At 45.4% G+C, this 21872-nt stretch overlaps 8 protein-coding genes across 8 annotated transcripts; 3 read left to right on the top strand and 5 right to left on the bottom strand.

Annotated features, from left to right (window-relative positions):
• Positions 1-2237: 2237 nt before the first annotated feature.
• On the top strand, positions 2238-3238 carry TGAM01_v203609 (hypothetical protein; the record flags this gene model as incomplete). Its single annotated transcript, XM_024549243.1, has 3 exons — positions 2238-2282; positions 2343-2430; positions 2484-3238. The coding sequence occupies 3 exons, from the start codon at positions 2238-2240 to the stop codon at positions 3236-3238; spliced, it is 888 nt and encodes a 295-aa protein (XP_024406081.1).
• Positions 3239-3474: 236 nt separating this feature from the next.
• On the bottom strand, positions 3475-4499 carry TGAM01_v203608 (hypothetical protein; the record flags this gene model as incomplete). The annotated part of the gene is made up of 2 exons (XM_018808532.1): positions 3475-4368; positions 4425-4499. 2 exons carry the CDS (start codon positions 4497-4499, stop codon positions 3475-3477), a joined length of 969 nt encoding a protein of 322 aa, XP_018658313.1.
• Positions 4500-6140: 1641 nt separating this feature from the next.
• TGAM01_v203607 (glutathione S-transferase GstA) lies at positions 6141-7006 on the top strand (the record flags this gene model as incomplete). The annotated part of the gene is made up of 2 exons (XM_024549242.1): positions 6141-6476; positions 6554-7006. 2 exons carry the CDS (start codon positions 6141-6143, stop codon positions 7004-7006), a joined length of 789 nt encoding a protein of 262 aa, XP_024406080.1.
• A 772-nt stretch (positions 7007-7778) lies between these two features.
• Positions 7779-9478, bottom strand: TGAM01_v203606 (hypothetical protein; the record flags this gene model as incomplete). The annotated part of the gene is made up of 2 exons (XM_018808530.1): positions 7779-9117; positions 9180-9478. 2 exons carry the CDS (start codon positions 9476-9478, stop codon positions 7779-7781), a joined length of 1638 nt encoding a protein of 545 aa, XP_018658311.1.
• A 2289-nt stretch (positions 9479-11767) lies between these two features.
• Positions 11768-12712, bottom strand: TGAM01_v203605 (hypothetical protein; the record flags this gene model as incomplete). Its single annotated transcript, XM_018808529.1, has 2 exons — positions 11768-12389; positions 12447-12712. 2 exons carry the CDS (start codon positions 12710-12712, stop codon positions 11768-11770), a joined length of 888 nt encoding a protein of 295 aa, XP_018658310.1.
• Positions 12713-13183: 471 nt separating this feature from the next.
• On the top strand, positions 13184-14771 carry TGAM01_v203604 (hypothetical protein; the record flags this gene model as incomplete). The annotated part of the gene is made up of 5 exons (XM_018808528.1): positions 13184-13323; positions 13377-13763; positions 13815-13884; positions 14305-14553; positions 14613-14771. 5 exons carry the CDS (start codon positions 13184-13186, stop codon positions 14769-14771), a joined length of 1005 nt encoding a protein of 334 aa, XP_018658309.1.
• A 239-nt stretch (positions 14772-15010) lies between these two features.
• Positions 15011-16174, bottom strand: TGAM01_v203603 (hypothetical protein; the record flags this gene model as incomplete). Its single annotated transcript, XM_024549241.1, has 2 exons — positions 15011-15682; positions 15737-16174. Coding segments are annotated over 2 exons (1110 nt in total), but the record flags the coding sequence as incomplete, so codon positions are not given.
• A 3683-nt stretch (positions 16175-19857) lies between these two features.
• TGAM01_v203602 (ankyrin-1) lies at positions 19858-20619 on the bottom strand (the record flags this gene model as incomplete). The annotated part of the gene is made up of 2 exons (XM_018808527.2): positions 19858-20483; positions 20544-20619. The coding sequence occupies 2 exons, from the start codon at positions 20617-20619 to the stop codon at positions 19858-19860; spliced, it is 702 nt and encodes a 233-aa protein (XP_018658308.2).
• Between the last annotated feature and the right edge of the window lie 1253 nt (positions 20620-21872).

Below are 21872 nucleotides of genomic sequence, written 5' to 3'. Positions count from 1 at the left end.
GGCCGGACGCCAAAGATGTCGGCGAGCGCTTTGCAAAGCGTGTCCTCGGGCTCCTCGTCAATGGTATTGGTCGAGGAAGTTCCATCGCCACGCTCCAGGGCCTGCTAATCTTCTCAGCGCGAGAATGCGCGTGCGGGAGGACGTCACAAGGCTGGCTATATAGTGGCATGGCTTTTCGTATGGCCAGAGACTTGGGCTTGCATGTAGATCCCAAGAAGCTCGGCCCGCTGTCATCGCAGTTCTCAGACGAAGATCTCGCGCTGCGGCAACAGATGTTCTGGAGTTGCTACTCATGGGACAAGACAAGACTATGAGCTTGTGTCTAGGGCGAGCCCCGACTATGTTGGAAGCCATCGAGTTGCCCACTGCGGACAGTCTTCTAGACGGACGGGATGCCGACGACAAAATTTGGCAGCCCGTTCTGGTCCAGGGATCTTTATTCGAGAGTCTTGTTCGGCATCGTGCTCTCAGCAGTACAAGATTTGCTGCGTATTGAGAACTTTATACAATCATCCAGGATGTGCTCGACACACTTTACTCGCGCCCACACAGGATCCACTGTGATTCTGCTTTGCCGTCCATATCGAGCGCTATCCGCAGCGGCAAAGGAGCGATGCACCGAAGCAGCGCGGGCAACTGATATGCTGTTTACGATGCATGTTCGATGTTTTGGATTTCGCTGCATCACTTGGCTTCAGACATATACCATGTTTGTGGCCTGCACTATCAACGTCCGGGATCTGAAAGAATGCCAAGACGTTGGCGGCGACACGACTTTGGCGCATGAGTCAAGGGCACGCCTTGATTTCGGCATGGAAATCCTTCGCCAAGCAGGCAGCACGCCTTCCGCCAGCCGATGCGCCCTGATTATAAGCCAGTTGCTACAGGGCCAAATACCAAAAAAAATAGAGCGCCGCCGACAACAGAAGGGCCAGGCTCTCGGCAGTTTCATGGGGCCTCCGGCAACGGTCACTGAGAGAAAAACACTGCCTATTGCAGCCGCTATGAAAGGAGGTGGAGAAGAGACTTTGCTATCATCTCTTCCAGAGCAGCCCATTTTTCATGATTCGCGCGATCAAAGCCGGCATAGTTCTTTCGGCCATGCACCACCATCCCTGCTCTGTCCCGAAAACTTGGAGCAAGACACGGCAGCCCTGGCTTATCAACGTGAAGCTTCGCTCGGCAATGGACCCTTCCTCGGTCGTGTAAATATTGCTTTAGACCCTACATTATGTAGCAACGGAGTAGAGACGCCCTTCCGATGGCTTCCCGAGAACGTATGCGATGACGGGAGCTGGATGCTGATGGATATGGAATTCAATCCGAACTTGACAGATTATCATCCTCAGCAGGTGCATGATGCAGATAAGTGCTCGTATACTATAGGGGAACATTGCAAAATAAATTGTTATGTTTTCCCTTTGATTTGAGTAATATTTATGACTCTCCAATACGGGCTGTTGGAATTTATAGTACCTTATGCTTTGCTATTTAGAGATGTATATTACTGTAATTGACTTCAGATGTTCATATATTGCCCTGGCTAAATAGCCTAGTACTGTAAGACCATATGCAAGATTGCTGTACTCATTTTTATTAATGCCTGAAGCTATTCTAGTGTAACATCAAACTATTCGTTTAGTTTCACCGAGCTTCTACAAATAGAAAATCGCCCAAGTCGCCTGGATCTGTTCCAACAAGCTTATAGTAGCCAAGAGGTTACTATGACTAAAATTCTGCAGCTCTTTCATTTTGTTTACAAAATCAAGGATCCAAAGGGGTACGATGAAGATGGTTTTCACATGAAGGCCGCTTATAATTTGGAAAGGTGCTAATACCTACAATAAAAGGGTTGTCTTTTCACGGATCTGGACTAAGTAGGATATAGGAACTGGATTATTTTAGTCTTAATAGGATTTATTTATTACTTTTGTTTCTTTACTATATGTCTTCAAAGACTTGGCTTATAAGCTATATCTACAGAGACTTGGCTTACGAGCTATATCCACAGAGACTTGGCTTACAAGCTATGTCTCTGGAGACATAGCTCTCTAACCCAACTCTATAAGACAGGTTTCCAAAGTATAATTAGCTGCTGGATTATAATTAATCCGGTTTTGCTAACCCTGTAGGCCTGCAGTTGCAACTATAAGTATTAGGTTATAATACCTCTAACTTTCAAGTAATCTTTTAAATCTATGCCCTTTAATAACTATCTACCGGGGCATTTGGCATTGATGGAATTCCGAATTGAACTGTGTCCCATGCACCAGCTGGCTGAGGTAATAGTCAAATCAATCAGACAGGGCCAAATTGCCGGGCTAATAAAGAATCGACATCAGGCAAGGGATCAAGACGACAACTGGACCGGGTTAATGGACAGGGCAGCCAGGCGCAAGAGACAGTATCGTCTAAATTCGCGATCATACAGTGGGTAGCCAGTCTTCATCCTATTACCAGCGCGTCAAGCTCACAGAGAACAGGAAAGAGAAGACTTTTACAAGACAAATCGGCCCTGCAAACGGCTCAACCCGGAGCCCATCTTCTCTCGTCCTCCTCAGCAGTAGAGCAGACGATTACTCATAATCTTGAGAGTCTGGGGTTTACCTGGCGATGCGTTCATCGCACGCGCCACGCTTCTGGTGCCTCGGGATCATCTCCAAAATGCGTAATTGCTACTGCGCCTTCATTCACGCCATTTCGCCTGGACGGGAGTACAGTGATGCCACTATCTTCTGACCATCTAATTCCCCTCGTGCAATTCAATGCGTTTCGCGCCACGTTAACAAACTTGACGCTTCTAGATGTAGCGCATCTCATCCCGCGTGAGTGCAACATTGCCGATGCTCTGCGCAATGCACCGCTCTTTAATCTTCCGCCGGTACTGCCGCCTTCACTGGCACCAACCGCGCTCCAGCAATTTGTGCCACATGATACGTGGATTGATCTTCTTCCTGACGCCACTATGCGTGATAACGCTATTCGTACCATGGACATGTTCTGCGCCGAAGATATATGTGGCGATATGCTTGGGAATCCTCGCCAAGGAAGAAACACTATCGAGTTGACTGGAGTCTTGGTCTGGGGAAATCCGTGGGATGTCAGCGGCTGGGAGATGACTAATGGTTTCTTGAAGAAGTGGGGGTTTCTACTCAAAGGCTGCTGGGAGGCCATGGCAGCGACAAACTATTGGAGAGCGCAGAGGGGAGACGAGCCGCTTGTCTTCGAGATTTCATAGTCATCTGGTCGCCTCTGTAGCAACGACCGGGGGTGGCAAGACTTTTTGTAGGTGTGTGTGGCCTGCTTCATTGTTTACAGGTGCTTGACTATTTTTCCGTTGACCTTCCCAGATTTGAAGTCTTTGCAATGTATCCTTCGCTCAGTTGTACATGATGTTAAACAGATCTAATAACTATATATTCTTCTCAAACAGTGTGCTACAAAACAATGTCTCGCGGAAAAGCATATCTAGCCTCAAGTATAAGGCTTGACTTGCTCTTCTGACCATTCCCAAAACCTTTCTGCGATGCCAGTTCCGCCCTCGGCTTTGGATTTTGAGCCTTGCACCAAATCAGGTCGCTGCGTACCGAAGCGACCCCAAGGCTGGATCCAAGCACCGCTCTTCTCCAAGGTCACATCGGGCGATAGGCCAGCAAACAGCTCCGTGTAGGCGCCATTAACCGGCGGATATACCATCATGTTGATGATAACCATCTGCAGTGCAGAGACATGGCGCTGGAGCTCAGTCTTTAAATTTCCTGGATGCAGAGAGACGCTAGTGATGCCATCAGGTTTGTATAGTTTCGCATACTGCGTTGCGTAGTAGTAGAGCCCGGCCTTGCTAATTCCGTATTTGGCCCACTTGCCCGGGTCTTTCTTCTTATAATCCAGGTTATCGAAATCTATGCCGCCGGGTGGAGAGCGGTCAGTCGTTGATGACGAAACCCAGACCACGCGAACAGAGTCGGGAGCAGCAGTCTTTGCCGTGTTAACTAGTAGAGGAGTAAGAAGCATTGTGAAGAGAAAAGTTGCCAGGCAGTTGGCGCCTAGCTGCTCCTCGTAGCCTTGCTTTGTCTTCGAGCCAGTGGGAGGAACCATGACGCCAGCATTATTCCACAGTACATCCAACTTGTTTTCTCGGCTAAGAAAGTCATCGGCCGACTTCTTGACGGAAGCTAGATCGTCAAGATCGAGATGTAGAGGGATGAGTTCTCCCCGCGATTTTGGGTGTAGAGCCTTGATCTCTTCTATTGCCGCGTTGGCTCTCGTGATGGATCGGGCGGTGATGTAGACCTTTGCATCATAGGAATAGAGGATCCTTGCCAGCTCTTTACCAACTCCACTGGAACATCCCGTCACCAAAAATACCTGAAGGTTGTAAGCAGTCAGGCTCTCCAGCCGAGATATGCGATATAATGACGAACCTTTCCAGCTTGGCCGCTGATGGACTTGTCGGTAAACTGAGGTTTTGGTGGGAAATTATCTCTAAATCCAGGCATCTTGGACCTCTCTCTTTGGCGTCGCTCGACGCAAGAAAACTATAGATGATGTGGGTGATGTGCGATGCGATATGGCACGAAAGTACTTGTTAATTCCTTGAGGAGAAACAAGACAATGCAAGAAATTGCATGGAGGTTGCAGTTTTCAGTTTTCATTATGGGCAGCAAATGGTCTTCTTATACTTATTTCAAAGACATTCTAATTCCGAACTGTAGCGATGCAAAGACATTACACCAACCTCGGTATAAAAAGGCACATCTCACTGAGCTCTGTGGCCACTTAACCCAACGATATATCGAATATCTAACTTTCATCCAATTTGATGGGGCATCATCCCTTTGCTTCACTAGCGTCATCTCTTTGCATCAGCGTCATCTCCTTGCATTAGCGTCATCTCCTTGCATTAGCGTCATCTCCTTGCATTAGCGGCATTAGCACAAGGTGTGTCTCTTCCGTTTGGGCGATATGGGCTTGGTGGGGTCTCTCGGTGTATTCCAGGGTTGCGAGTCTCTCCAGTTGTCCGTCTGAGGTCAGCACCATCCTCCAAAACAGCCATGGAAGAAGAAATAGAATGAGGCGAACATTTTTGTACACACATAAGCCACTAATTTACAATGCCGCGATGGCATGACGTCCAGTTATTATCGCACCGCACATTTTGTCTGTCCACTGCAGGGTAGCCAGTGGAATCTCGAATGTCGGCTGGAAAAGAAATTGCAAGTTCAAGGATTGTGAAAACAACTTTGAAACCGTAGCAGGTAGAGTTGTAAAGCAGTGAAATAGAAACTACTTGAAGTATTATGCAAACGCAAGAAGGAGAAATCATGCAACTTCAATGATTAGTGTACGTCGCATGACTTGATTATATTGGAAGCAAAGACAGACCAATAACAAATCATTCAACGGTTGGCCAAAGTACAGCATTGATATAAGCCAGTGCAACCCGCTAAATATATGTTTCCTAGACATATTTTTCGTTCGTTTAATCAAAATATTGAAGGAATATGGCACAGTGTAGTAGCTAACGCTGCCTTAGCAGTTAGTGAGCTTGAAGAGGGCAATTAATTCAACGGCGTTGATTTCAGTGACAATCCGCTTCTTGGGCCCAGAAATGCAGAAACCGTTGGGTTAACAAAGCTCCAAGTACTGAGACACAAATAGTCTAGTCTTTTGTGGTGCTATACATTAGTAATCTTGCTCGTCGAAATGCTTACTGTATTAGGTAAGGTAAATGCTTGTATAATGCTGAGTTATTGGACTTGGAGGTTATATTGCCCTTACCGGTTTCTTCTAGTACTAAGTAAACAGTAAGCCAGTTAACCAATGCCTGGCCCTAGAAGAAGCCGCAAAAAGGGATTTACATGTATGCCCAAAGGCCGCTGAAATGCTAATATACCAGATTTGATAATAATTTATAATCATTATTTTAGAACGCTGTTGCGATTGCTAAAGCAAACAGGTTACGGACGCTAGATGACAAATAGTATGGAATGTAAATAGCGATAATTGGGTAGGGTGTTTAATAAAATTTGGATTGCCCTTAAGCTATCATTTGGCTGTACATATATAAATCAGTAAGTTACCTCCTCCCGGCCATTGTCAATTCGTACCTTGTTAACCGAGAAAGATTATACTGGAAAATGGCTTCCCAATCATCGCAAATTCCCGTCAAGCCAATTAAACTTTACACCACACAAACTCCTAACGGCATCAAGATCTCCATTGCATTGGAAGAGCTGGGCTTACCGTACGAGATCTTCAAGCATGATTTCGTCCAGCGAACACAAAAGGAGCCGTGGTACCTAGAAATCAACCCGAACGGGCGCATTCCAGCCATTACCGATACACTGGACCATGAAGAGATCCACGTGTGGGAATCTGGTAGCATTTTGAAATACCTTGTCGAGCAGTATGACCCTGAGTTCAAGCTATGGTATCCTCCCAAGACTAAAGAGAATTACGAGCTCTTTAACTGGGTGAGTAACTCCGGAATCTGTCTCGAGCGATCCACAACGAGAGTTATTATATGGCTTTGAGATACTAACCAGGTTAGCTATTCCACCAGATTGGTGGGCTTGGTCCTATGCAGGGCCAAATGACACATTTCAACCGTCATGTGCCGGAGAAGATCCCATATGCTATCAACCGCTACACGAACGAGACGCGTCGTCTTTACAAGGTTCTGGAAACACAATTGACCTCCAGCAAGAGTGGCTATGTCCTGTCTAAGTTTACGATTGTTGATATTGTTTATTGGAGCATGGTCGCAGCCTCAGGCTGGGCAGGAGTAGACCTTAATGAATTCCCCGCCGTTTCGGAGTGGTATCGCAGGCTTCTAGACCGTCCTAGTGTAGCCAAAGGGATGAATGTACCTGAAATACACCCAGTTCAGGCCTTGATGGATGACAAGACAGGAGAGAAAGCAAAGCAATTTGAAAATTACAGTCGGAGCTGGGTACTTCTTGGCATGCGTAAGGATGAGGAAGCGCTCAGAAGTAGTGAGTGAATGGGTCAGTTGATCTCAAGCTTGAGGACATCTTTCTTATTTCCACTCCCCTAGTCAACTACTCTCTCTTCTCAATTCAACATCAACTTATCTAGATACAATTAAAAGATTGCTTTGCGCATGATTGTGAAGTACAAGCCCAGTGCCTTTGATCATCGTTTGTTCTTTCAAGTTCCCCCCCAATTCGCTATATTGCCGGTGATAAGTAAGAATAAAATTGCAGATGTAAAATGTAGGAATGAGCTATCCACACTCAGTCCTCTACCTGTCCAAGGTTACAGTACGCCCACTGAATATGATGATGGGCTCAACCGATTGCGTCGCGAAAGATAAAATGACTCAGATCATCTATATAGAATACTGTGCTCTTCAGTAGAACTCTGCCTGGCTATCATTGAGTCAAGGTATACAGGTAATATGCAGTCAGTAGAGCTTCGCATCGTGTCCAACACATCTTGGTCGGATATAGAGGCTGATTCTCGGGACAACACACAAACACCTTACAATCCCGCCCTTATCGACGAGCATGGAAGCATAGAAACAACAGATCATGGGATCGCATTGAACCGTCAGCTTTGAGTCAAGGGTGTCGAGGACCTCTGAGTCGTCGATACTAGCGCTTTGCCTAATATTTCTATAGCGCATCCACCTCTGGGATGTTGCTAAGTGAGCTGTGGGCTTAGTTATAAGCATCTTTACTTTAAGTTTATCCCTTAGAAGTCCTTTATATTAATGACTATTTCATACATAGTTTACTATTCTATATGCCCTCTCACATTCTATTACTAATCTTATCCCAGAAAGCGCAATTACTATAGTCCAGTTCAGAGATCTCAATCAGGTTTTCAATATGAATACCTGTGTAAGAGTTCCTGTTCCATTTTGGCCAAACAAGTGTTAGGGCAGGTCTTTTATCTTTGGCCAAGGCTGTCCAAGCGCGTTCCATAAACTGTGATATAGCAATTTCGGCATGATCAAAGCTACAGTTTCCATTGCCGCTCGTGCTGCTAGGCGATCCACTCAGTGGTAGATGATTCGTGAGACTGAAGACGTATGGGATTTCCGCGGTATGGGTTGGTCCTAGTAGCTGCAGTATCTCAGGATCGTTGGGAATAGCTTGATACCATGAACAAGTGGGTGTATGATTGAAGTTGTAGGCCCAAACGTTTACACCTCTGGCTTCTGTAGCTTTCAGTGCCCGGTACGTTGGGCACTTGTATCCGTAGTCCGTTATGATATCTGACATTGCGGAGAACTCGGGTGAAATAACGCTGGAGTTATACTTGGACAGTGGATAGCTGATACTGACGTTAGAAGCAAGTCTTCCGAAGCTGTACAAGAGAAATTCTTGATACTGCGACTCGGTAATATTAGTCAGTGCTGCCCCGTATTGAGCAAGCACGAATAGCGCCCCATCGTTCGCATTATTGCCGATAATACTAGGCACTCGCATACCAATCTTTTCAGGTTGTTCTTCAAGGAATGTTCCATCGACCACTGGGCCCCACCCGTACCCGAAACCATTGTTTTGTCGGTTTGTATCAAGAGCAGGCACATTTGGTCTTGACGAAACTAATGAGGCAAACGCTTCGTTTAGTTGTGCAAGGGGTACTTCTCTGATGCATTGTGCGTCAAAGGTAGTACAATTGAGCATTTCAACAAACTTTGAAGTAAAGTTTTCAGCGTCGTCAATTGTTGGCAAAGTTCGGCTACCACCGGACTGAATAGCAGCAGCAGATATAATTGATTCAATCTCTCTGATCGTGCCAAGAGCGTAAGTGTCGAGTGCTCCTGCAGATTGGCCGAATAGCAAGACCTTCTTTGGATCACCCCCAAAAGCATATATATTGGATTGTACCCATTTTAATGCAAGGAGTTGATCTTGTAGTCCATAATTACCCATCAGGCCGGCTTTCTTGACTGACAGGTAGCCGAGTGGCCCAACTCGGTAGTTGACTGTCACAACAATTGAGTCTTTAGCAGAGAAGCACCCGTTGTATGTTGCATCCGAAATGCCTCCTGCTTCATTAAATCCACCATAGAGCCACACCTTCACAGGTAATTTTGATTGAATTGATATACGAGGAGGCACATATACATCCAAAGTCAAACTAAGAGAGTTTTGTTAGTACAATCTTGACTAAGAAGCACCAAATATAGGATCATAAAATACCAATCTTCTGACTGCACTCCTGATTCTGCAAAAGAAGACGATCCAAACTGAGGACAGCTTGCAGCAGGCAAAGTGGCATTAAGACTGCCATCTTTCCCGTACTTGGCGTTGAATATACTAGGAGCGGTAAACCGAAATTCTCCTATTGGTGGCCTTGCGTACGGAATGGCGAGATAGAAGTTGGTTTCTGAATAGGCACACTGAGAGCCAGTTAACGTGCCATTGAGAAGACGAACAGATGGCGCAGCTGTGGAGAGAGATGAAAGACTAAATATAGCGAAAAATGAGCCCGGTCGCATTGTGAATATAAGAAGGATGTAGAGTAATAAGACAACTAAGGTAAAATTATCAGGATCTTAGCAACATATATAGGTGTATCCTACAGTTAACAGTACTTAATGCTTAGTACTCAGGTCTGAAGCATTGAATACGCGGCCTATAAGTCTGTGCGCTAACGGTTATCTCCGGTCTATTATGCCGGAAAACTACGTAAGCTCCTTGCGTACGATAGAATTAGTAAATATATCACAAGTGTTGACATTCACCCCGGTTTCGGTTTATAACAGGGTTCCAATTTATCGGGTTCCAAATCTAGTTGCGTAGGGGGATAGACTAATATTGTCCCCACTACTAATGCCACTAGGATAGTTAAGGCATGCTTCTCGATGCTAAAATCTAACCATCCCGGACATCCGGATCCACCAGTCCAACTGCATGCCTATTATATATCCAGCACCTTGTCCAAATAAGCTAACAATTGTTGACGTCTTGATTCTGTAAAAGCTCATAATCTTTTTATCATTGGCTTCAACCCTCTCAGTGATTAGTAGCGGTGCTTAGCTGCTGCGCTAGGGTGATGGTATTCTGCGGGAAGATCTCCGAGGCTTGTAAGCCTTGCAGAGTAAAGAGACGAAAAGTAAGTGGAGCGCCTGCATTTACATCTAGAATCATCCTATTAGGGGGATGCTTTCGTAGCTAACATCAGTTGTTTCTAGTGCAATCTTGTACGTCCAATGTGTAGCACATGCATTAATCTCGGGATTGCTTGCCATGGCTACCGAGATACCAAATCACTCGCCATCCGAAACCAGACAACCATGGTAATACAAAAGGAGCAGAAGAGAAGAATTTCAAATCGGACACCTCAGAAATCCGTAGGCGAACACAGTATCTCTGAGATTGTTAAAGTGCCTGTCTTAAGAGATACGGCCACAAATCCAACTGCGGATGAGCACCTATGGACTTCGAGCAGTGCGACAACCCCCGTGCCCTCAGCCGCTATGCTTACTCATCTTGAGGATCTGGCTACAAGCTATTTCATGGTATTGTTTAGTCCATCGAGTGCTTTTCACTATATCCCCAAGTACTGGGGTGAACTGGTTAAAGAGGGTAGCCCTCTTGAGCTTTCGATGCAAGCTTTGTCTTTGGCCGCACTATCATTGGACTGTAAACAACCAGGTATGCTCATAGCAGCTCGTAGTTGCTACACCCAGGCGCTGGTGCTTATAAATAATGCCCTAAGCAGCGTGAAAAACACTACACTGGATTATACGCTGCTATGTGTTCTTTTTCTTAGTGCTTTTGAAGGAGTCATGTTCGGTGAACAGAGGTCAGCAACCAATTGGACAGCACATATCCAGGGTACCACCACGCTTCTCACACTCAGGGGCAAAACACAGCTGGATAGTCCGCTTGGGAGACATCTCTTTATACACGCGACTACGAATATTCGGACTAGCTGTGCTCAGCGTTCGACACCGGTACCTCTCGCTTTGATCCGATTGCAAGAATACGCTTCAACCGTGCTGAATAAATCTACACTCAGCCACCATTTAGGACCGCTGCTGGATAGATTTGTGGCTATCAAGGCGCGCCTTCATACTTTACCTCCAGTAGAATGCATTGTCCAGTCTCTTGATCTTGACAATGAGTTGACACACCTTATGGAACAACTCTTCCTTACATCGCCTTACAGCATAGTTGAACAAGGCTTAGAACATACCAACGGCGCATTGGGTTCTTATAATAAGCCAAGGCACCAACATCACTCCTCTCTGGATACGCGGCGGTGGAACGTGCTTCGTATGCTACGATTGTTCGTCAATGAGTGGGTCTGTCATGCATATGCTTGCCTTGCAGACGGGGACGAGCCTGAGCAGAGAGACTCTCTATGGGAAAGCTGGCAAAAATTACCTGATACCGCTGCTCGAAGTATTGAGAAGATGATTGATGATATAATATCATCGGTTCCATCCTCTCTTGAGGTTTCTGGGGCGCCTTTGGCTCATTCAGTCCGTTTTCTTATCTGGCCACTTTTGTCGATTGGCTCCTTAGAGTTTGCGCCAGCATTCGTGCGATTGGATGCTATTAGCATACTAAAAATATTGAGTACTAAATACAATGATCCTCTAGCAGCCGAGGCTGCAAATATATTAGAGACAGGGGGGTCAATAGAAGAATGGTTTAGGATTCCAGCTGACTGTGCGTTGTTGGTTTCTATTTAAGTAGGATACACTTGAATCAAACTTGAGAATTACCTATATTTTCCAATACTACTATATAGATGTAGTGTTATAGTCTTTTGACTTCTATATATTCTCAAAGACTTTACCAAGAAAACTCTTCAGGGCTTTCTGAATGGCGAGTGGCTCATCAGCTGAAGGGTTATGACCAGATTTTTCGAAAATTACCAGGTCGCTCTCAGGTATTCCTTGGTGAATCTCCTCTGAATCCTCTACAGGACAGATGGGATCGTGACGTCCAGCGATTATCAAAGTGGGTGTTTCAATTTGATGAAGCTTATTGCGGACATCGAACCGAGGCACGCTTAAGGACCAAGCAGCATTATGCACCTCCCAGCGCATCTCGAAGTCATTTCCTGCACCCTCAAAATTTCCAGGGCCCTCTTCTTCGTTGTTTTCCTTTGCCGGCGTGTATATAGCAAGAATTTCTTCCAACCCTCTTGCGCCATCTTCATTGTCTCGGACATTGCCAGACCACAACCTTACCTGACGATCGAGGTCAGGACGGATTCGTGGCGAAGTACAAATATTTTTCAGGATACGTAAGCTTCCTTTGAATCCGCAGGCCCAAGTGTTGCGCAAGATTAGACCTGAAAGTCGGTTAGGATATGTCAAGGCGTATCCGAGAGCAAGAAAGCCGCCATATGAACCTCCTGCAAGTATGAATGTCTCAACACCGGCCCACGCTCTATAATGTCTTGTCAGACACTGCTCAACAGTTTGAGATATGGAGTTAATGCCTTACCTGATCTCATCCAGATCGGAAATCCACTGCTCATCTGCTAGTGGGCCCTGAGAATCACTCTTTCCGCTCCCTCTTGCATCGTAGACGAGTACGCGCAGCCTGTCTGCGAGAAAGGCAAATGAAGCGAGTGGCTCATTGAGGCTCGAAAGTCCGGGCGCCCCATGAAGAGCTATTAACAGCGGTCTATCTGTATGTTTGTCGCCTAGTAGCTTGACGCGGATGTTTGTTCCATCATTAAGGGTGATAGTTTCTGTGATGGAGGACATTTTTATAGAGAGGGTATGCGGTTCAGTCAGGTCGTCTTGTTAAAAGTGCTGTGCCAAAGCTATTGTCGAGCTCTTTAACGCTTAGTTAGCTCGCTTCGCAGCATATCAGGATTTATGCTAAAGCAGAACCGGTACAGCGTTCATGTCCGAGTTGAAGATACTTTTATATGCTATTACATCGTAGCTTCTCTCGGTATTTAAAAGCGCATTTGTAAGCTCACCATCGTCAAAGTTCCCAGTCTGAATGGCGGTCCGGGTCAATAGGGGGCTGGGATGAACGTCGCTTACCGAGTTACTGAAAAGGGCAATTCTCGCAGAGCGAGACGCTGCTAATCCAAAATCGGCATTTTAAGAAAAGCCGACGTGAATGACACTTCGCGCGCGAGGCCGAATATAACATGTAGTCTATTTATGCAAACAACTCTTCTCAATGAGACTTTGTTGATTATCTGTATTGCCCTAACCATCACAATGAGTGTTAAATCTGCGATTGAAAGCCATCAAAGCGAAGGAAATACCGCTTGGAACGAGCATCCGGAAAATCCACAGAACTGGACCAGAGCAAAGAAAACAGCCAATTTAGGAATTGTATCTCTTCTGGCGTTTATCACGTATAAGAAACTGATCTCTTGATGCATTCGATTACATGCTGATCACTCTATAGACCCCTTGAGTCTTCCATCATTGTGCCTGGCGTTCCTCTTCTGCAGAAAGACTTTCACGAAACGAATCATTTGATAACCTCACTCGTCGTATCTATATTCGTTCTAGGATTTGCGTTTGGTCCCGTCCTCTTGTCACCGTTATCAGAGCTCTATGGAAGGAGGTTGGTGCTTAATGTCTGCAATGTGGCTACGCTCGCTTTCTCGATCGCTAGCGCCAGTGCCCCGAATATCGCCTCATTTATTGTCTTCCGATTCATCGCAGGTAGCTTCGGGGCTGGGCCGATGAATATTGGCGGTGGCAGCATCGCCGACCAAGTATCGTTCAACAGAAGAGGAACGGTTATGTCTATCTTTTTTACAGGCATCTTCCTGGGACCTGTTTTAGGGTATGTGCCGTACCAAAATAATTGGATGATAAATTAACGATTAGTGTTTAGGCCTGTGACTGGCGGTTTTGTTGCACATGCTCTTGGCTGGCGCTGGGTATTTTGGCTCATGGCAATTGTGGTATGATGACATTGTAGTCCGCCGTGTTGGTCTAGGGTGCTAATCAGTATCTTAGAAGGGTGTAATGACCATTGTGACGCTACTCTTTCTGTCTGAAAGCCATGCACCGACAATTCAATTCAAAAGAAAAAGGGCCGGGGAAACTTGTTCGACAGACATGCCAGCCATATATGCACTTGAAAGAAAAAAACTTCTGATGCGATCGCTGATTAGACCCATCAGAATGTTGACTCAGAGCCCCATAGTGGCAGGTCTTTCTCTATACCTCGCACTAATTTACGGTTATTTATACCTGCTCTTCACAACATTCTCAACCGTTTTCCCACAACAGTACGGTTTTAGCACCGAGACGCTAGGATTGGCTTTTCTTGGAATGGGGGTCGGTCAGTTATTGGCACTTGTTGTACTATCGTGGCTTAGCGACTGGCTACAAGAAAGATTGACTCAGAGATATGGGAAATCGAAACCAGAGTGCGTATCAAACGTGCCAAGAGCTGGATGGCAATAATTAACATGCATGGCAGATACCGATTATTACCTATCGTGCTCGGAATTCCACTACTTCCAGTAGGCTTGTTTGTGTACGGATGGACCACCGAATACAAAGTCTATTGGCTGGTTCCCATCGTGTCCTCGGGATTCATTGGGGCAGGACTTATATTCACATTTGTCAGTAAAACTCATTCTTCACAAACTCACGATCCACGCACAGTACTAATGAAATCTAGCTGCCTACACAAATATACATGATCGATGCTTTTACAGCTGTTGCTGCTAGCGCGCTCGCAGCGACAAGCATTGTGCGCAGCATCGTGGGAGGAATTTTACCCATGGCTGGTTTGCCTCTATACGAAACGCTTGGCTATGGCTGGGTTAGTCTTCACTAATTCTTCCTTGTCCTTATAATAATAAAGCATACAGGGTAATTCCGTACTCGGGTTTGTGGCCATAGTACTCTCTGTCGCCCCGTTACTTTTTTGGAAATTTGGGGAAGCTCTGCGAAAGAAATATACTCTGTCTTTTGATTGAGGAGAGAAGAGACATTCGGCTTTTGAACATGATACCACATGAGTTACAGATTCTGATGGCTTGGAGCGTTTTCATGCAAATTTTGCCTTCGGGTAGCCTAGTCTCGTTTTTCTTCAGCGATTGTAATAAACTCGGCCTGCCTTTTCAAGCTGACAGCCACCTTTAATAACCATTCCAGATTGAGTTTGCCAGCTTCTCCGAGCTCTAAATTCCCTGCAATATATCGTTCCTCAAAATCCTTAGCTCCGTGGTGGAAACGATTCAAGGAGAGTTTGATATCGCGGGCGAATCTCAAAAGTACTATCCGCTTGAAAGCTACGTCGTCTTCAGCGGAAGCCTTGTACTCACCAAATTTCAATTCAGGGATTTTATCTCCAAACAATATTGTAGGATTGTTCGTGACGTCCAAAAGAATATTTATCTGCCACTGATGCAGAAATGATAGCGTCATGAGGCGAGAACAGCCTGAATCGCAATGTTCGCACGCGAGATACTTTGCTGCTTGGTAGATGGAATCGCTTATGAGACAAAAGATCTTATCCAGCTGTACAGCGCACTTCGAATTTCTCACAGACGAAAGTTGATTGGTGATAGAATGAACGGATATGAAACATGACTCTGAGCATATGCCAATATCTCCAAGAAAAGCCCCGGGCGGTAAGCTGGATGATTCTAAGGAATTTAAGATCTCTGTCAAGCCGGGAGACGCCGCCTGAGCAACATTGTAAGATCCCAGCGGCATGGATGGATCTGGGAAGGCGACAGCTATCTATAGACTGTTAGCAGTTTCGTCAATACTCGGATGCCTGTGGGGTAGACAAACGTTGTGTCCCGAGTTATCAGCTCCAATCCAGCTATTTTCATCCTCCCCATCCTTCCCCACGAGACCCAATTGCAATGGCTCAGTGAGGTTGATTCCAGCGTCAAACAATACGTCTTGACTCGAGTCGCCTGTCTTTTGCACGTGCCACTTTATGTTGCTGTCATCAGCTTTACGCTTCCCGCGCCTGCGTGAGGCATTGTAGGTGCATGCTGAAGGGGTTTGTGACAATTCACAGCGTTTGCATGGATTCCCCCCCGTGCATTTGACCTTTGACTTCCGACACTGCACGCAGGATGTATTTAGTTTGGGCGGTATAGAGTCTGATTCCATACTTAACACTGGTGCGCTACTGAACAATCTTAGAGCGGGTGACTGAGTTAGCAAAGAGGCAGGGATTTTATTTAGAACAGGTATGTGAGAAGTTAAGATAATGTTAATGAATACATTAAATGCAAATGGGGAAGATTAGTAACTTAAGCCCCTTATATATTGTCTAGGTATATTAGTAAGCGTTTAGTGGAACCTGCCTTTAGTTATTGCACTTACCTATTGGTTTTACTTTTATTAAATAAATGGCTCTATTAATGCTTTTAGTTTCTTCTTCTTTTCTTTTCTTTATCTTAGGGCTATCTATTTTATACTACTAGCATTAAGCCAGCCTAAAAGGGAGAGCAATAAAGGAAATATAAGGTTAGGAAAACATGGGTGAGCTTAGAAAGGCTACGCCCACGGCTATAGCTACTGGAAAGCTAGGCCTAGGGTTCGGATAGAATTATACTTAGCAAGTCTGATCATAATGTATCTCCCCTACAAATGAATCCCTTCGATACCATCCTTCATCCTTCCGGAGAGTCTCCAGTATTGCATCTACACAATGTTCCAGGTGTCCGTACTCCACGAGCCTGGGCACGTAGCTGGTCGCGTCCCTGATGATCTGTCCCTGAGCAAGGAGTAGGTAAACACAGTGCGTGAGATGTTCTCTGTTTTCAACCCAGACTCCCCCCTGGCGGTCTACTATTCTGAATATACCATCGTCGTCGAGGGGTTGGGTACTTTTGAGGCTCTCGTAATAGGAAAAGTTCTCCCTCCGGAACAACCCGTTGGTGTAATGAGGACAATGTTCAGGATACCAAGACCACATCAAGTGATCAAAGGAGCATTTGAGAGATAGAGCCTCAGAGGTCGAATTTCCACAAGGGTTCATACTATTATGCAACTTTAGCCACTGAACCTCCTTTGTGTGTTGAGACACCGATAGGCCCGATACCACAACCACGACCACGATAAGTAGTAAGAAGGCGAGCGTCAAGAGCCGAGACATGAGTGATTGTTGTCGGATTCAGATCAGCTGTATCTTTTCATTGTCACCATCATTTTCGGTCAGGACAGTATCAGCTTGAATAGGTATATAATCCTTCGCATTACCCAAAATACGATTTCCCAAGGACGACATGGCCTGCTATTTGATCAATGAAAGCTCTGTGCGCATAGAAAATGTCAAACGATATCGGATTATCTGGCGAAGATATGAAAAAAAGAAAAGTATCACTAACGTAGCCAAAGATAAAAGAATGTGACTCGTTCACACCGGGTCATCAATCAGGGGTAGAAAGTTAGTAGCTATAACAGATCCGGTGTAATTATATCAATCGGCTTATCTCGTGCAGAGACTCTGTTTCTCGACTCTGGTCTCCGGAGAAACGAGACTTTAAGTGTCGCAATTTATCAGGTACATAATGCGTAGTGATAACTGATCAACCTCACGTCATGAGGGGTGAAATATATCACTCAACTAACGCAATGCATTTTAATTCATAGAGGCCCTAGTATCACCGTTGAAAATACCACTTCTTTAGGCCCAAAATTGCAACATTCTAACTATTAGCCGATAATTAATGCTCTCCTTAGGTCATCGTGCTGTTTCCAAGATTTCACCACTCAATTCAATGTCGACTGATACAGAAAAGGAGTAAGCATCATAGAACAGATTCTTTCAGGCGCTTAATAAGAATAAGAAGCCGGTTTCCGTAATTGTTGCTTTGTTATAGTCATATACTATCTTAGCATAACGTGTATTGCCTCCATGAAATTAAAGGACTAAATTCTTGAGCTGTGTTCAGAAAACGTAAGACAGCCTATTGTAGATATGGCCTTACGTGATGCATCAGCCATCCACCCATGGTGCTAGAGCTGCATAGTGGAATTAATTTCTCCGGACCGCACCACAGACCTACATGTTTCTTTTCAATATTTCCTAGAGTTCATCAATCTATTCAATTCTTTTGAGTGATCATGCCCCTTTACTGTTTGGCATTCCATCGCAATCTTAAACAACACAAGCTTTGACATTCATTCTAGCCTACATCGATCGAGCGCAAATTTTTGCTGGGTCAGCGTCAAAAAGATGGATAGTAAGGCAGAATACTTGCCTAGGTCGAGTATTGACTCGATCACGAGGGTTGTTTACATTCCCTCCCCAAAGTCTGGGTGGCGCGAGCAAAGATCGAAGGTAATTGCCTGGGCCCCTATCACCACCTCATGGCTCATCACAGCGGTCTTGCTCTTTTGTCTGCTGGTCAAGGACTCCAATTGCATGTCGCCGCAGGAACCCGCGTCGTTTTGGAAGCGATATGAGTTTCGTTAGTAAGACATGCCGGCAAAATTCTTTCTTAGCCTAACCAGGAGCTAGAACCACTGGTCGGCGGCTCTTTACCATCTACAAATATAGATGTTTTCTTCGATTCGACTTTGAAATATAACGAAAGTCATCAAATTTATCGCCCACTTGTTGAGCCTAATTACGTTGGTACGCCAACGCCAAGCATGGACCAGGCATGGGATGAACTCATCGGGTGTGCGTCTGACCCAGATCATTTTTCTTTTCTTTATGGCTGATTCCGTAACACAGCTATTAATATTTTTCTCACCCCTGAGGAAGCTGCAACAGTTGGAGAGGATATGTATTTAGACCCAGACACCAATTTATACATGGCTCAGTATGTTCAGCTTCCTCCTGAGTAAATTTGGACTAACCTGCTAGTAGGGTATCTGTATTCCATAACCTCCACTGCTTGGTTCGTTTACCCGCTGTATAAGGAAAGATTGACAAGCCGTTACTGATATTGCCGAGTAGAACTTGATTCGGCAGCGGATTTTCATCGATGAGTATCCAGAACTGCAAGACTATACCCTTGATGTACACGTCGGTATGACTGCTTCCACGGTGACCGATAGCGATATGATAACTGCGAGACTGACGTCTCTCACTAGAACACTGCATTGATAATCTTCGACTGAGCCTCATGTGCTCAGCTGACATGACGCTAATACCGATTGAATGGTCAGTAAACCGGAACCACTTCATGGCACGCTTCGAGACGTATCACACGTGCCGCGACTATGAAGGTTTAAAAGCTTGGGCCAAAGCGCGAGACTCTGCCGATCTCGACCGCTATATGCACAATGCTGAGAGTTTACACCGACAAATGAGTAATTGAGATGTACTGGGTGGTAGAGAAATTGTTAGCTTTACTTGGAAGTCAGGGAACTACTCCCTCAAGATGTTAATGCGAGGCTTTCCTAAACACGCTATAAATACTTCTCAGAAAGCCATAGGCTATCTTTTCTAAATACTATAAGACTATATTGCTAGCGAAACAGTAATTTAGAGAAAAAAATGGAAGTCAAATTTTCCGTTAGACACTTTGTCAATGAACGAAAAGTCTTAGCAACGGTCCTAGTTTTTGGAGATCACTTTGGAGAGTGTGCAGCTCGCGAGGTTCAGACGGAGGGGTTCCAAAAAACCGATCACAGTGCAAGTCTCACGTAAACGCAACATCATGTAGAAGGCGCTCTCGTTGGGTGACAACGCTTTGTCAAAGATATGTCTTATCAAACAAGACACTCCATGGATGGAATTTGTCAGCGAGCGGCAGGAGAAGCTGCGGCGGGAGAAGCTGCCGCGAGCCAAAGATTACAAGCCCTTGATGCTTGAGATTGGGTCGTGATCCTCATCCTGTTAGGCAGTCATATGTTATACAGAGGTGATTTTTGGCATCCATTGACTGAACTGCCGTCTCATCCCACGACATGTGGTTAATTTCCTCACATGAAGACATCAACTAAGCATCAATATCAGCTCCATTATTAAGTAAAAGAGTTACAATTGGTTCTGAGTTTCTTTCCACCGCCATATATAATGCAACTAGCCCATTGAAGTCTCGGACATTAACATCGACGGAAGCCTCTATAATCATCCTCACAACATTCTCATTCTGGGCGTTCACGGCGGAGAACAAAGCTGTCTGGCCTGCCAAGTTCACTGCATTCGGATCCATGTCTTGGTCTAGCAAGAGTTTGACAATGTCCTCCAAACCACGTTCCGCTGCCAAATGCAAGGCTGTGTTGCCGAGACTATCCATAGTGGACACACAGGCTCCGTGGTCTATGAGAAGTTTGGTCATAGAGAGGCTGCCAAAGCTGACAGCTCGGTGGAGCGCGTTATGTGTTCGGAGAGTCTGCGGCGCTGAGCAGTCTATATTGTCTACTACCACCTCTCCAGACCACTGGATCCGATCATCGCAGCAGAGCCCGGGGGTGTCGAGTTCGAGCTGGACAGCTTCATCCTGTTCCTGCGACATGACTGGCACGGTCTTATCCTCTGGAATATGAATGACAGAGCAAGTGATGGCGGACTGGGCGGCCACTGCGGCCTCCAGCTCTAACAGCTTTCGCTTTTGGTTGCGGCCTGTAGGTCCCGAGAATTTCAGTATTGATCACCGATATAAAACATTGGGTCATTGCGTACGGTAGAGCTGCTGTGCGATACGGTTCTGTTCCCGCTTCCGTTCCGTTTTAGCAATTAATGCGTTTACTAGAGTCATAGCGAAATCATAACTCGCCTAGCGGTTGCTAGTGTCCGGTGCTACACAGTGTACCTATTCTTATGAACAGAGGTGCAGTGGGAAAAGCGACAGATGGTATTCTGATCCTTACCATAAAGGATTCCTTGGCATGCAGTGCTGCCTTTCCTGCTGTTGGTTCGATGTTATATGAGATTAAAGCTTTATGTAGGGCCATTTGGCACCGAGCGCGTCGGGCAAATAATTTGAAAAATTCGTAAACGGCGTCTCCCAGTCACAACCATGAACAGGTTTGGGAGCCCAGAAATGGAGCTAGACAATTGTTTTTTTTATTCCGGTCTCTGCGACAGCAAATGGCCCTTTATATCTGCCACAATCCAGTTCGCTCTTAGGATAAACGGCGATTTAGTGAACCAACTGCATATGCATGTTGGCTCATATTGGAACAAATTGAGGCATGACTGTGAAATCGCGGAAGGAACTAGCACCCACTCCAATCATAAGTATCATATTAGCGCAGAGTGGCACTCCTGAAGGGTAGTAAAGATTCCGGTGAACCATGCGAAGGCGAGATTCCCGAAATCGTCAATACAAAATCCAGGCTTGGATGAACCCACAACTGAAAGACTGATGATGCGAGATCCAGTGGCTTGCGAACCTTAGTATCTCGCTGAAGATTGTGTGGGCACTGAAGACGAGGGGCAACCTTGGAAAAAAGAGGGGAGTGGGGAGAAACACCAGTGTGTGCGTTTTGCCCGAAGGATACACAAATGAAATCATATGCCTTATCTCGACAGCTGTGCCGTTGCGCCGCGTAACAAGGATAATCAGAACTTTTGTATTATGGAATTGGGAAGCTCCGTGCACTAGTCTGCCTTGGTGTGATATATGATCACAACAGTGTTTTAGGCCAAATGGCAAACCAAAGCTTACAGTATTGAACACGGAAGCACCAGTACAATCTGTCTATATGGCTCTTATAGATTTTATTATAAGAGGTATTGCCTTTTCACGTTTTAATTTAACAATAGCAGACCTACCTATATAACTTTTCTAACCTGTTTTATTCGCTTGCCTTAGTAGTATATAGGCTATGGAAAAAGGAACAGAAAAGGTATGTAATTGCATTGTTAAAAGGTAACTGAGTCTAGACTTATTATGCTTGATTTTGGCCTCTGCTCGATCCGTGCAACATTTTCTTTACAAGCCTGGGCTAGTGACTTTTTCTATGGTTTTGTGCAATTGGCGGTTATAATGCAAGGTGCCGCCGAAGT

Source organism: Trichoderma gamsii, assembly GCF_001481775.2.
Source record: "Trichoderma gamsii strain T6085 chromosome Unknown Scaffold_9.2, whole genome shotgun sequence".
NCBI lineage: Eukaryota > Fungi > Ascomycota > Sordariomycetes > Hypocreales > Hypocreaceae > Trichoderma > Trichoderma gamsii.
This window is presented reverse-complemented; position numbering and strand designations above follow the sequence as displayed.